Raw genomic sequence first — 14,350 nt, 5'->3', positions numbered from 1 at the left:
TGAGGCTGTACAAAATGCACTTGGCGGCTACTGACGGCAAGCGCCCGGCCAGATGGGGTCTTTGAGCCAGAGTATCACATGATGAAGCTCAAACTTCCTGAACTGATAGATTCGAGGTAAATTGATGCGAGTTGAAGTAAATACGTACTATCGAGAGCCAAAGATGAAAAGAGTTTGGAAAGTAGTCATCCCATGGGGGAGCCTGAGATGTGTGTGACACACACCTTCTTCCACCGACCTCCTATTTGGGAAAGCAACCCCTTCAGCCTTCGTCCCAACCCCTCTCTCACGCGATCTGTCAAGGCTGTCATTGTTGGAGAAACAAGAAATAATCAAGAAACAAAATGGTTATACCAATGGTGTATCAAACCCGGCCAGAACGCCTTGCTCTACCGCCCCCAAAAGCCTCCCCCTCCTACTGACTGACGCCCGTCACCTCCCCTCCTGCCGTCCCATCCAACGGTGGCCCGTCATTCCCTCCTGTCGCTGCCTTTTCCTTTTCATATTCCTCCGGTGTCTGACACTTTGCGCTCCAGGCGTGTATCTGCGCGATTTCGTCTTTGAGGGCGGCATTGACCAGCCGATGCCTCTTTAGCGAGTTCTTGCCCACAAACTCGGGCGAGACAATCAACGATGTGAAGGCTTGCCCGCAGCCACCTTGTGATTCAAACTGTGTCAGCATCGCGGGGTTTCATTCTCAACTGAAAATGACGTCAGGGGCATGTGACAAAGGAAAGCAGCGGGCATACCAGACATGTCCTGAACCTCGACATGAGAGGCCTTGAGGCGGTCGGTGAGGGCCGCCCTTACGGAGTCTTCGGTGATTGACTGGGCCATGGTGTGTGTTTCTGTCGATGAAGAATAGTGATGTTGCTCAGACTTTGTGACTGCCCCGCCATGTTGTGCTTGGCAAGATCTGATAAGGGTTGGGGTTTTGTGTGTGGAATTGCTCCCATCCAGCATTCAGTTTGCTTTGGTTCGTTCGTTCACCTTTCACCCCACCTCTCCACCTTCTCACTGTCTGTCTCATCACTGAAGCTCTTACACTGCAAGCTTTTCACCTGTGACCTCACTCTCGCTACAAAATCTCATCAACAAAAGCTCAGTCACAGATGAACTTCACTTCTTCTCTCCTCAGAACAACACCAAGACTCATTTCGTCCTTTGCCAACTCTACCCAACCGAGAACCTTCACCATGGCCGCCATGCAGCGCCCTGCCTTTACCGAGCGAGTCGTCAAGGCCATGCAGGCCTTGTAAGTCTTCTTTTTGTTTATTCAATGTATAAATACTAATGGGACTGCAGGTACCCTGAGTCTCTTGCCGACCGCAACTGGGACAACGTTGGCCTCCTCCAAGAAAACTTCACCACCCCTTCCACAGCTACAACCACCTCCCCTGTGGTCCTCCTCACAAACGACCTCACTCCCGCGGTCGCCCAAGAGGCCATTTCCCGCAAAGCCTCTGTAATAGTCTCCTACCACCCTTTCATCTTCCGCGGCCTCAAGTCCATCACCCTGGCCGACCCCCAACAGCGCATTATTTTGCTGCTGGCCCAACACAACATCGCCGTTTACTCCCCCCATACAGCAATCGACGCCGCCCCAGGCGGCATGGCCGACTGGCTCGCCCAGATGCTCTCCTCCCTCCCAGACCGCACCACCACCATCTCCACCGTAACCCCAGTCGACGCCTCCTCCCTCCCCGAGAAATTCGCCGGCGCTGGTTACGGCCGAAAAGTCCAACTCTCCAAACCAGCCGGCCTTGGAGAACTAGTAAAACTCTACGCCAAAGGCCTCGGCGGCCTAAAACACGTCATGGTCGCCCGCCCCAAATCAGAAGGGCAGTTCATGGTCAAGACAGTGGCTGTCTGCCCAGGGAGCGGGGAGAGCGTACTGGCCGGTGTCAAGGACGCTGATCTGATTGTTACCGGCGAGATGTCGCACCATCCTGCGCTCAAGCTTGTCATGGAGGGGAAGGCGGTGATCAGTGTGTTTCACAGTAATTCGGAGAGGGCTTTCTTGAGGGATGTCCTCAAGGGACAGTTGGAGGAGGAGCTGAAGGAGGTGGAGGGGCTGGAGGTGTTGATTAGCGAGGAGGATCAGGATCCCTTCCAGATAGTGGATGTTGAGGATTTGCCGAGTGATATGAGGATGCAGACGGTTTAGGTGGCTGGTCGCGGGGTGGGGGACCTACCGGAGCTGCAGCAACCGCAGGTTCAGCAGCCATCAGTGCCTCCCATATCACTCTCCTTCACTTTCACCTTACTCTTCACTCTTTCGATGCTACACCCTCAGCAAAACAATGACCTCGCTACGCTGTGGACAAAAAGTAACTGGCACTGCAAGGTAAGCTGACGTATGATAGTACCCTAAACTATGCCTCAAAGGATGGTCAATAAGCCTTTAAAGATGCTCGAAATTCTTTTAGAAGTAGCTAATAGACCTTGAAAGATAGCTAGATGGCTGATAAACCCCAAAATATACTTGATATGCCTAGTTCCCCTTTTGAAAGGATATAAATCAACGGCTACTACACATTGTACTGAGCTGCAGTACCAACAACCCCCCCCTTTCTCCCCCACCCCTTTTGAACTCCGATCCTAACCAGTGCCCTCCCCAGTCGCCTCCCCTCTCAACCTCTCCAACCGCCCTTCATTCCACGCCCGATTCCAAACCTCCACCTTCCCACCCAAACACTCACACCTCCCCGGCTCGAGCATCACCACCCCCCTGCTCACGCTCGTTCCCTTTTTCAATAGCCACTTCTCCCCCATATTCGTCTTCCCCACACCAAGCTTCTCCACCCTGACCAATTCCAGCCCGTAAATCTTTCCCCCTTTTGGATCCTGAAAAAGAATTCTATGCGTTGCTTTCCCTTCTCCCCTTTGCTGCGTCTGGAACTGTGTTCCCGCCTGCGTCCCTTGATCAACCTCCCCATCCCCCCTCGCGGTAGGTAACCTGACAACCTCCCTCCCCCTCTTCTCCTCCCCCCGAGCCTTGGCTTCCAACTCCTCCACTTGCTCCCACTTTGACTTGGAGATGTTGATGATGTCCAACACTTGAACCACCACGTCGTGAGGCAAGGTGGCAGATTTTGTGAGAGGGTTGGATATCTCAGGGGGGAGGGAGTGGGAATTGATGTAGGCTGGGTCGAGCATGTCGGTGGTGATGTCTGAGGATAATATTCTCGCGCGGGTGGTTGCTAATAAAGAGGGGAAGGGGGGAGGGGGTTTGCGGGATTGGACCAGGCGGGTTAGGAAGGGGAGGGAGGGGAAGGGGAGGGCGGTGGTGGAGAGGGCGGTTTGGAGTTGGAGGGAGAGGTCCATTTGGTTGTTTTGAGGGGGCCGGGGCACGTGGGTAGATGGGCTGCTGGGTCCGATAGTGGATGGTGCTGCGGGAGGGGGGGGCATGAGCCGGCGTTGCTGGGTGGGACGGTCGTGAGGAACGGGTTGGGTTGGGGGTCGCTTTTGGGGGGTCATAGGGGGTAAAGTGTCCGGTTGGCTGGTGCGATTCTGCTGTGGAGCAGATCGAGATGAGATATTGGTAACGGTCGTCCTTGGGTGGTTGTGGGGAGGGACTCGGGGTGTGATCTTGTTTTCTTTGGGGGGATTTGTGCCTTGAGAATCTGTGTGGTTTTGATTGCTGTGATTCCGGGATGCTGCTGCCTTGGGCTCTGCTGGGTTGGGGCTGATGAGATCTGAGTGAGAGCGTTGCCGAGGCTGGATCACGTTTGGGGTGACCGGAGCTTTCGCAGACTGTGGCCCACCTCTTTTTGACTTTTTATTGCCAAAATCGGGCTGAGGGGCAACTTTAAACCGTGAAACGGTCTTGCCGGCGACGCTCTTGCCAGGTGGCGTCTGGGAATTAATAAGGAGACTAGCCAGGTCGATGGGATTGGAAGAAGACCCCAGCTCGTGGGACTCTGCTGTATCGCTATGGTCGTCTAGATGAGAGGGCCCGTCGTTCGAGTCGCTCTCAAATAGTACACTGTCCGCAAGAGAAGAAAGCGTGCTATCGTCCTGCTGATCCTCGCTGCCAGAATCTGCTGCTGAGAGCGACCGAACATTCGGATCAGTAGGTCGCCTCAGAAATTTGAGCGGGGAATCAACATAAGAACTCCCATAAGGATGAAATCGTCGATTGTTGCGGGACCGACCCGGTTCTGGAGCCATAGTTAAATAATGTTAGTTCGCGATACTCTCATATGGTGTTTGTATTGAAGGATAGGTGGTGAATAGGGTATACTTTTAGTTCACAGCAATCCTCGATATGAATTTCCTCTTACCCAAAGCAAACAAAGAAACTTTTCTTCCTGTGATTTAATCTCACAATGCTCTCGTCAAGTTCAGATGACTCTCCATCCATCATCTCGGGTTCTCAACTGAAGTTGTTGAAGCTCAGCATCGAGACCCACTGTCGTTACAAGGTCAGCCGCTAACAAAGACCCCTGCATCCGCGGGGAATTAGCGCGGTCCCACTCCCTCGGGAAGGATCCGCCCACTTTCCAAGAGACACGACGTCAATTCAACCCTTATTAATAACCTTACCTCAGCTTCATCAACCAAACACGACTCTGTCAGCCTCAACTATTCCCATCACCCACAACTACCCATTCCCAACACCAACACACCCGCCACCACCACACCCGACACCACCACACCCGACGCTACCCATCACCAATAGAACCACCACCACCACCACCACCACCAATCCCATCCCCAAAATGTCAACAATAGCCACCCCCCGCGACCCCCCCCGTCGAATCCCCTCCTCCTCAAACCTCTACACCCCCACCACCTCCGCCCGCCCCTCCCTCGACATCAACCCCCCCTCCACCTCCCTCCCCAGCTCCCCCAACCTCTCCATCCCCACCAACCAACCCCCTAAACGCTCCCGCGCCGCCCTCCGCGAATACTACAACCTCCGCACCACTGTCCCTTCTATAACAACCACCACCACCTCCTCCCCCCCTTCCCCCCCGCCAGCATCAACCCCCGCCTCAATCCTCGACTCCCCCTCCTTCTCCCCCACGCAGTACCTAACCTCCCTCCTCGAGTCCTCCTCCCTCTCCTCCCTCCTCCAAACATACACCCGCCTCCTCTCGGAAATCCGCGCCCTCGACGCCGAAAAAAAGGCGCTAGTCTACGACAACTACTCCAAGCTCATTACCGCCACTGAAACAATCCGCAAAATGAGAACAACGATGGATCCGTTAAACCCAATGGCGGGCACGATAGATCTTGTTGTGGGGAGGGTGTACGATATGGCTAGGGGGTTGAGGGAGGAGATGAGGGAGCATTGTGGTGGGGAGCAGGGGAGACAACAAGGGGGTGGTGGGATGGCGGATAGAAAAAAGAGGACGAAAGAGTTGGTGAGGGAGGTTTATAGGGGGATGGAGAGGATGAGGGGGTTTGTGCAGCAGGGGGATAGGCCGCAGGCGGAGAAGGAGTGGGAACTGCCGAGGAGGTTATTGGTCAAATGGCAGGAGATGGGGGTGGGCGGGAAAGAGGTCAGGGAGTTGTTGAGAGAGGGGGATGGGATTCTAAAGGGGGGGGACAATGGTGAGGAGGGGAGTGATTAGTTTGGATGAAATTATTGATGGAAAAGGGGCAAGCGAGGCAGGGGAAAAAAAAAGACTAGAGATACCCATTGCATTTTTCGTTTTGCTAGACGCGCAAGATCAAGATACTTGATTTATTCTTTTTTTTTTTTTTGGTTGAATCCACCAACATTAGACATCTCAAAAACTGCCCTTGATCATACCGCAAACTTATCGCTCCAACATCAACATAGTCCCCTAAGAACGAATGATGGCATCCCCCAAACTCCTCCACCCCGCTCCCTCCCAAGGCGCCACCATCACCGCCGTTTGCGCATCCATCACCTTGCCCGTCCCGGCATAAGCCCTGGCCAGCTCCTCGGCCGGCAGATCCCCCCTCGGCGCAACCCCCTTGATCGCAACCCTCAACGCCATCTCCGCCGCCCCCTCCCCATCCCCCGCCGTCCCCTCCAGCCCAGCAAGTTCCGCCCACCCATGCGGCAAGTAAGGATGGAACATGACATCCGCCTGCGCCTGGCCCTCCTCACCACCACCACCACCAGCGCCCAGCGCAGCCACAGCCTTGAGAACCTCGCCCAGCTGGCTCTGCTCCGCAGCAGACACCCCCTCATCACCCGACCGAAGATTCTGCAGCTCTGACACCACAGCCTCAAGCGACTCGTCGTCTTTATCCAACAGCGCAATCACGCCCAGCAAGCAGACCGACTGGACGTGGCTGGGGTGTTGCTCAATGACTTCAAACAGGACATCTCTCGCCCTCTCACGCGCGTCATCCTTACCGGTTGCCCAAAGGACCTGAGCCAGGACACAGGCAACGTCGGGGTTGCCGTCCGATTCTTGAATCGCCTGCTCAAAGGAGCTGACGGCGTCGTCGACGTAGTCGAGGTGGTACTGCGCTAATCCCATAGACACATGCGCAGAGAGGCGCACCCGCTTACGTTCCCCGGCCGTGAGCTCGCTGTCGGACTCGTCGCTGGAGAGTTGAATGGCCATTTCAGCTGCTTCGATTGCTTCGACGTTGAGGCCTTGCGCCAACAGAGCGCGGGCGAGGTCGGTTTTGGCAATGGAAAAGTGCTTGAGTGCTTGAGGGGACTCGGTGACTTCGTATTCTGCTTCGGCTTGGGTGCAGATGTTTTCGAGGTTGTGGGCGGCCCGTTGGTATTCTTGGGTTCGTTCTTGGAACAAGGCAGAGAGGTGACCGTAGGCCAGATCTTGAGGTTTGAGGCCCTGAATTTGGCCAAGAGCGAGAACGGGCTGGACCAAGGAAGTGATGGGAAGGTCGGATGGGGATGACAGGATGTGGTCAAACATGGAGACGGAATACAGACGTCTGGTGGCGAGGGAGGATGCTTCAGAAATGTCCATCGAGTGGATGAACAGGCCGCGGGCCTCCTTCTGATCACCCAGGAGCAGAGCGACAAGACCCTGACCAAGCCAGGCATGGGCAAAGTCGGGATCGGCAGATTGGGCCTTGGTAAAGACCTCGTTGGCAAGCTGGAGGTCGCCTTGAAGGAGTGCAAGAACACCCAGATTGGTCCAAGAGTGAGCACCTCTCTCGTTTATGTGGAGGCTGCGCACAAACGAGTGTTGCGAAACGGATGGGTTCACAGTGCTGGTGACCACTCCGAGAGCGTTCCAGAACTCAGAGTTGCCAGCCTCGAGCTCAATGGCCCGCTTGAAGCAAGAAATAGCAGCCTTGAGATACCTCGTAGCCTTCTTCCTCAGATGAGCTGGAAGACACGAATGAGCTCTGTACTCGGCCCATCCCAGGTTGTAGAACGCCACGGCCTGGGCATGAATGTCGTTGGCAGACAGGTGAACGGCGCGTTTGTGTGCCAGGATGGTGGCATGCATAGCTCTGGTCAAGTCGATTCCCATCTTCTCATTGTCATGGAAAATGCCGTTGGTGCTAACAACGGCGGTGCCGACTCCATCGATATCCTTCAGCACCTGGTACTCGGGGGCAGCCTCGTCGCTTCCGAGCAGCCCTTGCACCAGCTCCCTGGGAAACTCTGACAACCGGCCTTGGACGCTGGTGAAGAGGGAGCAGGCATCGGCAATCGCTCTCCAAAAGTTGAAAGTGTCCTTGATGGCCGCAGAAGTCTCAACCGCAAACCGAAGCGCTGACACAGCATGGTCGATAGACTTGCCAAAAAAGCCCTTGTCTAAACTGACGAGAGCATTGTCCACCATCGCTTGCATCAGCGAAATGGCGACACCATCTTCCTCCGGTCTATCTTCCAAGACCTGCTTGTACAAGTCAATGGCGTCATCAAAGTCGCCAAGCTCACGCTTGACCTCGGCGAGGATGAATCTGGTGAACCACGTCTCTTGTCCTGTGATATCTACATCGGGTGACTCCTCCAGCTTCTGGGCATTCAGAAGAGCTTTGGTAGCAGCGATATACCGACCTGAGCCATGGTAGCTCTCGCCGAGACCAACCCAAGAGTGGTAGTCATTTGGTGATATTCTGAGGGCAGCCTGGAAAGAAACAATGGCCTTGTGGTAATCCTGCTTGTTGAGCTCGGCCACGCCGAGAGCAGAAAAGGGCCAGCTGATACCCTTGCGCTTGGATCCAGGCGGCGGCTTGACCTTGCCCGAGTCAACAACTCGCTGAGCAACGAGCTCGACACGGTCCCAGTCGCCGTCGTCAGCAAAAGACCTGGCAAGTCTCTCTGCAGACAAAACTTCAGATGGAGAGAGCTCGACTGCCTTCTGGAAACATCTCCGAGCTCTCTTCTTGTCCTTGGCATAGTCTGCATAGTAGATACCGAGGATAGTGTAGGCCGGGGCGTAGTTGAGATTGCTCTTGAGGGACTCCAGGAAGTGATTGTAGGCACCGCTGCGGCTCTTCCTGGCAGACCTGGATGTTTCGAGGTTCCAAATGCAATAACCGAGACGATATTTCGTCTGCGAGAGCAACTCCTTGTTGTTCTGCCCCTTCTCGGTCAGCAGTGGCATGCAGGCGTCGAGCTCGGCCTTGGCGGCAGCAAAGTCTCCTTTCAGAGCCTTGACCCAGGCAGCCTCCGTCTTGACACGGAGATTGGTTGGGTCGCCCAGCAGAGCACGTTCCAAAAAGCCAACTGCTTCATCATACTCCTCTTCTTCCTCATAAATCAGACCCACGCCAATCATGGCTGGGGTGGATGTGGGATCGTGCGCCAAAACACCATCGAACAAGCTCTTGGCTTCTTGATGGTGACGAGGAGATTGGTAAAAGACAAGTGCGGTGCCGAGATACAAAGAGTAGGCATCTCCTGTATTCCGGAACGCCAGGCCTGTCTTGGTCCGCTCTGTTTTGAGAAGGTCGATTGCTTTACGCATCAACTCGACGTTGCTTTCGTGCTCCTCGAGATGTTGGTAGTACTCGCCCATGAGTCGGTACGCAAACAACGAATCACCAGAGCTAATGCCCTCCGTCATCATCAACAGTCGGTCCTCCTCTGTGAGAGGAACATATGTTGTGGGCACACCTCCAGCATCGTCGTCCTCGCTCTCGTCCTCTGGCTCACCATCCGCTGTGACATCATTTTGCGCTGGTGTTTCCTTGGGGAATGGCGAGATGTCGCTAGTAAGAAACCCCATGATGACTCTGTTCAGGTCACTGTCCGGGAAGAATGAGCAATATTGTCTGAGAATGGTGACATCCCATTCCTTGATCTCCTTGTGGTCCTGCCAGTTGAGAGCAATGTCCCAGGCAAACTTGAATGGGTGTCTAATGATGACCATGTCGTTTGCCAGTTTCCGAACAACTTCCATCTCTTGTTGCTTTTCCTCCCCAGGAGGCCAAGCCAAGAGCCGGTCGTAACAATACTGAAGCAACTTTTCTTCGCATGTGCGCCGGAGCTCGTCATCGGCAGTCCAGTCGATGAGCTGTCTGTAGATGTGGCCGAGTTTGCTTTGGCGGTAGACTTCCCTCTTGACCTCCAAAGTCACTTCGCTGACGCGGGCTCCGATTCTGGTGCGCCTCTCGCCAATAAGCGTGTTTATCCGCTTCTTCTCCTCGGGCTCGACAATCTTGGCCTGAATCTCATAGGTCTTGGCAGGGTGAGGCACACGGCCTTCTAGGGCCTCGTACAGAGGGCTTCCTGGCAGTTGGATGTCCAAGGCATCGACGTACTGCAGCCGTTCGCCCTGTGTACGTGCATGGTCGACGAACTTGTCGACAACGTCCTGAAACTTGAACATCTCATTGGTGTCCCGAAAGATTTCGCCAAGCTTGATGGCAGCATGTTTGTACTGCTTTAGCTTTTTGTTGCCCTGCTTTTGGTAGAGCCTGATCAGGCCTTGCCAGGCCTGGGTGTCGCCTGGTTTGATGTTGGTGGCGGCAAGATAGGTGTTCTCGGCATCCTCGAGCATGTTCTTCTTGTCCAGCGCAAAAGCCAAAAAGATGTGAGCATGGTAGTTTTTGGGGTCCCTTTGGAGGACCTCGTTGGCGGCTTCTCTGGCATCGTCCCATTTCGACTGTTTGATGAAGTCATTGACGGACTTTAACATGGCCTTGGTGCTGGACATTTTGAGGGATGATGGATGAGACCTCGCTCATCGGGCTTCTGGGAACAGGTAAAAGAAAAAAGTAATCAAAGCAACGACGACAAGTTCAACAATGGTGAATTCGAGGGTCATGAATGAAGCTGTTGATGCTCAGTTCAGAATGCCAGGCGTCGTGCTGCAACTGCCACAGCGGCGCAAACAAGGAGTGGAGGGGCAGCGGACCCACTATTAATCCCCCACCAGGCTGCCTTATTTCAATCTAGACAGCAGTCAACAGTAGGAAAGAAACAGGGGATATGATTAATTAAGTTACTGTTTGTTGATAGAGTGTCTTTTGATTAAGTTCACCATGATAATGAAATCTAGCTTGGCCATTTGTCTTCAACCGCTTGATGTTTTAACTCCTGGTAGGACAACGTCATCAGACCTAAACTAGCCCTACGTGCCTACCATAGATCACGGGGAAGGTCCAGGTTCACTTTACACAGTACTTGCAAGTTCCGAGTCACCATCAATTAAAACCCAGAAGCAGCATGTGCCAGCTTACCTTGGGTGCTTGGGTATGAAACTGTTCGAGGGATGCTCTTGAAGTGAAGTGAAAAGCGACCCCCACTCACCTCTTCCAAGGTCTCTACTCCACATTTTGATGCCTGCCGGACAGGGATAATCCGACCTCCGCCCAAATTTACTGCCAAGACTTCTTTCTAGCTTATCGCAGTAGCTTATCGCAACATCCCAGCAGAAAAAAAGTCGGGGAATTGGCGTCGCAAGAGAAGCAGCATCTGTGGAGGAAGCTCGTTATACACGTCTCCGAACACCGCAAACATGGATTCCGGACCGGCGAAACGAAGAAAGCTCGACCACAGCCAAGATGGCGCCGGGAAAGCTCTCGAAGCAGCAGTCTCGACTGGCGGCGTTTCCAGATCCAGAGCATTCATCCTAGAGGCCGAGGAGTTGTTGGAGGAAGTGCGCATCGACTACAAGACTGCTTTTGAAGGCGCCGACCAATTGCTTCACAAGATCAAGAGTTCCATCGAGACCATCAAGTCTCAAGAACCTCTCCCAGTAAGAACATCAGGTTTGCTGCTGCGCGCGTGTGGTGGCTGACAGGCCCAGATTCTCGAGGCTGCGACAAAATTCGAAAAGAAATCCAAGATCAAGATTCCCTTCCCCGATCCGCAACCACCAAAGAACTCCAACTACAAGGTCGCATTCGCCAAACCCTCTCAGTTCAATGTCGTCGGCAGCTATGTTTCCAAAACGATGGTCAAGACGCAAAAGGATCACAGCGTGGACATGATTGTGGTTCTGCCGCAGGAGATTTTGCAAGAGAAGGATTACCTCGACCTGCGATACTTTTACAAGAGGGCATATTATCTGGCTGTTGTTGCGAGTGCTCTGCAAAAGGAGTCTGGAAACGAGGCCGAGCTATCCTACGAGTACCTCAACGGCAACCCATTGACTCCCGTTCTCGCAATTCAGCCAAAGTCACCAGAAGCGACAGATGAGGGATCGAAGGGGCGTCTGCAGTACAGAATACGGATCATCCCATGCGCCCCAGAGGGCTTCTTTCCCAAGGGGAAGCTTCATCTGGGCGCTTCCTTGGTCCGAAGAGGGAGAGACACCGAATCGGAAACGCCAGCGCACCCTACCGCCTTTTACAACTCGACCGTGGCCGCCGAGGGGTCTTTCCTGTCGTACCTGAAACTTCTTCGCCAGACCGAAAAGAAGTGCGCCGCGTTCAAGAAGGCCTGTATTTTGGGACGGACATGGCTCCAGCAGAGAGGGTTCGGCGGTGATATCTCCAAGGGCGGGTTCGGTCACTTTGAGTGGTCGGTCTTACTCGCTCTTCTGCTTCAAGGAGGCCAAAGGATGGGGCATGCGGCGTTGTCAACATCGCTCAGCGCCACCCAACTATTCAAGGCTCAGGTTCAGTTCTTGTCAGTGATGAACTTTTCAGAGAAGCCATGCGTTCTTGGCGCTGAAAATGTTGATTTGGAGGAACATATCGAGTCTGGACCGATCCTATACGATTATTCTCGGGGACTGAATGTTGCTTTCAAGATGGGACATTGGTCAGCCGCTTTGCTGCACCAACACGCCAAGTGGACCAGAAGCCTGTTGAGTGACAGCTCTGCCGACCAGTTCACGCCTACTTTCATCCTCAGGGCCGACCTGCCTTCTCACACGTTTGACTTGTTTGCCCACCTCAACTACAGCGATGTTTTGGACCAAGTTATCGGAAACGATTATTCCGAGTCCCGTGGCAGAATTTGGCAGCTCGGTAGCAAGGTTTACAAAGTGCTCAAGAGAGCGCTGGGCGACAAGGAGCTGGGTGAAAGAGCGAGGGTTGTTCATATTCAAACTCCCGAGCAGCCAAAATGGTCTCTTGCGGAAAAGCCCAAGGACCAGACAAGAGCCGCCCTGGAAGTTGGTGTACTGTTTGACCCCGTCAACATGAGCCGCGTGGTGGACAAGGGGCCTTCTGCTGGCGCAACGGCCGAAGAGAAGGAGGAATGCGACAGGTTCCGCAGGTTTTGGGGCGACAAGGCCGAGTTGCGTCGTTTTGAGCGGGACACGATCCGTGAGACACTGGTCTGGAAGTCAACAACACCATTCGAGATCTGCGAGGAGATCATGCGGTACATCCTCGCGCTCCACCTTCGTATTGGTCATCTCGAGGACGACATCAGCTTCTACGGCAACGGCCTGGTTGTCCTCCTCTCCATCAAACCCGCCGACACAACCTCGTATAATGTAGCAAGAAAAGAGTTTAGCACCTTTGAACGCGATGTCCGCAACCTCGACGAGCTTCCCCTGCGCGTTCGTCAGATCGCTCCTGTCTGCCCTGAACTTCGGCATGCCTCTGTCAAACCTCCGGTGTTTGGCTCTCTCAAGTCCGGGCCTCGCCCAATGGACTGCGTCATTTCCTTTGAAGCCTCGGGTAAATGGCCCGAAAGCATCGTCGCTATCCAGAGGACCAAGATTGCTTTCCTACTCATGATCGGCAACCTCCTCGAAAACAGCAAACAAGGGGTGAAAACCCACGTCGGTCTCGAGGACGCCCACTTCGAAACCGAAAACCTCGCCTTCCTCGACGTGGTCTATGAATCCGGCCCAGCTTTCCGCCTTCGCATCCACAGCGACCTGGAAGAGTCCCTTCTCGAACGACAAGTCAAGGACAAGACTCAGGAACAATACCTCCGACAAAGAGCCACGACTCAACTGGCTGCCTTCAAGAGGTTATACAACAACCTCCCACTCCATAACCAAACAATCAACACCAGCATCACCCGCTTCCCCGCCTTGGGCCCAACGATAAGACTGGTGAAACACTGGTTCAACAGCCATAAACTCTCCATCCACTTCACACCCGAGTTCATCGAGCTCGTCACCCTGCACATCTTCCTGTCGCCCTACCCCTGGGACGCACCCTCCTCCCCCTCCACCGGGTTCAATCGCGTCTTGCTATTTTTATCCCGTTGGGACTGGCGCTCAGAACCACTGATCATCGACTCGGGGAATGAACTAACCAACTCTGACCACTTTGCTATTGTGACAAGGATGGAAGCGTGGAGGAAGATTGACCCGGGGATGAACCACACTGTTCTCTTTGTTGCCACCACCCAGGAGCCGACCGGTATCGCGTGGACAAGTCTGAACAATGAGCCGAAGCCGACAAGGGTGGTGGCGACGAGGATGACGGCTCTGGCGAAGGCGGCTTGTAGGGTTGTTAGGGAGGAACAGTTGTTGCTCGACCCGAGGAGGCTGTTTGTCCCTTCGCTTAAGGAGTATGACGTGCTTATTCATCTTGATCCTAAAGCGTTGAAGAATGCGATGAGGACGTATGAGAATGTTGATCCTGCTGAGGAGGTGGGGGAGGGGAGGGGGAGTAAGTTTAAGAATTTGGATGTTGTTACTGGGGAGGATTTACTCCCTTTGGTGGCGCACCCGGCGGAGGTCTTGCTGGAGCAGTTTGGGAAGGTATTTGGGGGCCCGTTGGTGTTTTTTTGGGGTGGGGAGGGGGATAATGTTGTGGGGGCGATTTGGAATCCGGGGATGGAGAGGAGGGTGTTGAAGGGGGGGATGTTGGCTAGTTATAGGCCGGGGAGGCAGCAGCAGGAGGAGGGGGATGGGGAGGACAAGGTGGAGGTGGAGATGAATAAGGAGGCGATGGTGGGGGAGATGGCGAGGTTGGGGGGGGATTTGGTGGAGAGGATTGAGATGAGGTAGGTAGTTTGACTGGCTGGACATAATTTGAGGGTGGTATATGGAAGGGAGGGTAACGGTGTGCA

General features: G+C 54.2%; 6 protein-coding genes across 6 annotated transcripts; 3 read left to right on the top strand and 3 right to left on the bottom strand.

Annotated features, from left to right (window-relative positions):
- The first annotated feature begins 180 nt into the window (after positions 1-180).
- Positions 181-2,546, top strand: QC762_508860 (uncharacterized protein). Its single transcript, XM_062891300.1, has 2 exons — positions 181-1,255; positions 1,306-2,546. The coding sequence occupies exons 1-2, from the start codon at positions 1,113-1,115 to the stop codon at positions 2,165-2,167; spliced, it is 1,005 nt and encodes a 334-aa protein (XP_062742632.1). The 5' UTR covers positions 181-1,112; the 3' UTR covers positions 2,168-2,546.
- QC762_508870 (uncharacterized protein) lies at positions 416-952 on the bottom strand (the record flags this gene model as incomplete). The annotated part of the gene is made up of 2 exons (XM_062891301.1): positions 750-952; positions 416-657 (listed from the first exon to the last, which is right to left on the bottom strand). Exons 1-2 carry the CDS (start codon positions 835-837, stop codon positions 416-418), a joined length of 330 nt encoding a protein of 109 aa, XP_062742633.1. The 5' UTR covers positions 838-952.
- On the bottom strand, positions 1,435-4,366 carry QC762_508850 (uncharacterized protein; the record flags this gene model as incomplete). Its single annotated transcript, XM_062891299.1, has 3 exons — positions 1,435-2,074; positions 2,196-4,163; positions 4,306-4,366. 2 exons carry the CDS (start codon positions 4,364-4,366, stop codon positions 2,602-2,604), a joined length of 1,623 nt encoding a protein of 540 aa, XP_062742631.1. The 3' UTR covers positions 1,435-2,074; positions 2,196-2,601.
- A 358-nt stretch (positions 4,367-4,724) lies between these two features.
- On the top strand, positions 4,725-5,582 carry QC762_508840 (uncharacterized protein; the record flags this gene model as incomplete). The annotated part of the gene is made up of 1 exon (XM_062891298.1): positions 4,725-5,582. The coding sequence occupies one exon, from the start codon at positions 4,725-4,727 to the stop codon at positions 5,580-5,582; it is 858 nt and encodes a 285-aa protein (XP_062742630.1).
- Positions 5,583-5,798: 216 nt separating this feature from the next.
- Positions 5,799-10,406, bottom strand: SKI3 (Superkiller protein 3; the record flags this gene model as incomplete). Its single annotated transcript, XM_062891297.1, has 2 exons — positions 5,799-10,068; positions 10,369-10,406. 2 exons carry the CDS (start codon positions 10,404-10,406, stop codon positions 5,799-5,801), a joined length of 4,308 nt encoding a protein of 1,435 aa, XP_062742629.1.
- Positions 10,407-10,471: 65 nt separating this feature from the next.
- Positions 10,472-14,288, top strand: UTP22 (U3 snoRNP protein; the record flags this gene model as incomplete). The annotated part of the gene is made up of 2 exons (XM_062891296.1): positions 10,472-11,120; positions 11,172-14,288. The coding sequence occupies exons 1-2, from the start codon at positions 10,881-10,883 to the stop codon at positions 14,286-14,288; spliced, it is 3,357 nt and encodes a 1,118-aa protein (XP_062742628.1). The 5' UTR covers positions 10,472-10,880.
- Between the last annotated feature and the right edge of the window lie 62 nt (positions 14,289-14,350).

The sequence above is a fragment of the Podospora pseudocomata genome, chromosome 5 (genome assembly GCF_035222375.1).
Source record: "Podospora pseudocomata strain CBS 415.72m chromosome 5, whole genome shotgun sequence".
In the NCBI taxonomy this organism is placed as follows: Eukaryota; Fungi; Ascomycota; class Sordariomycetes; order Sordariales; family Podosporaceae; genus Podospora; species Podospora pseudocomata.
The sequence above is the reverse complement of the archived record's forward strand: the minus strand, read 5'-3'. Positions and strand labels throughout refer to the sequence as shown.

Coding starts and splice junctions, on each gene's coding strand:
- QC762_508860 (XM_062891300.1), top strand. CDS start 1,113: ATGAACTTCACTTCTTCTCTCCTCAGAACAACACCAAGACTCATTTCG. Junction 1,256..1,305: donor GTCAAGGCCATGCAGGCCTT/GTAAGTCTTCTT, acceptor ATGGGACTGCAG/GTACCCTGAGTCTCTTGCCG.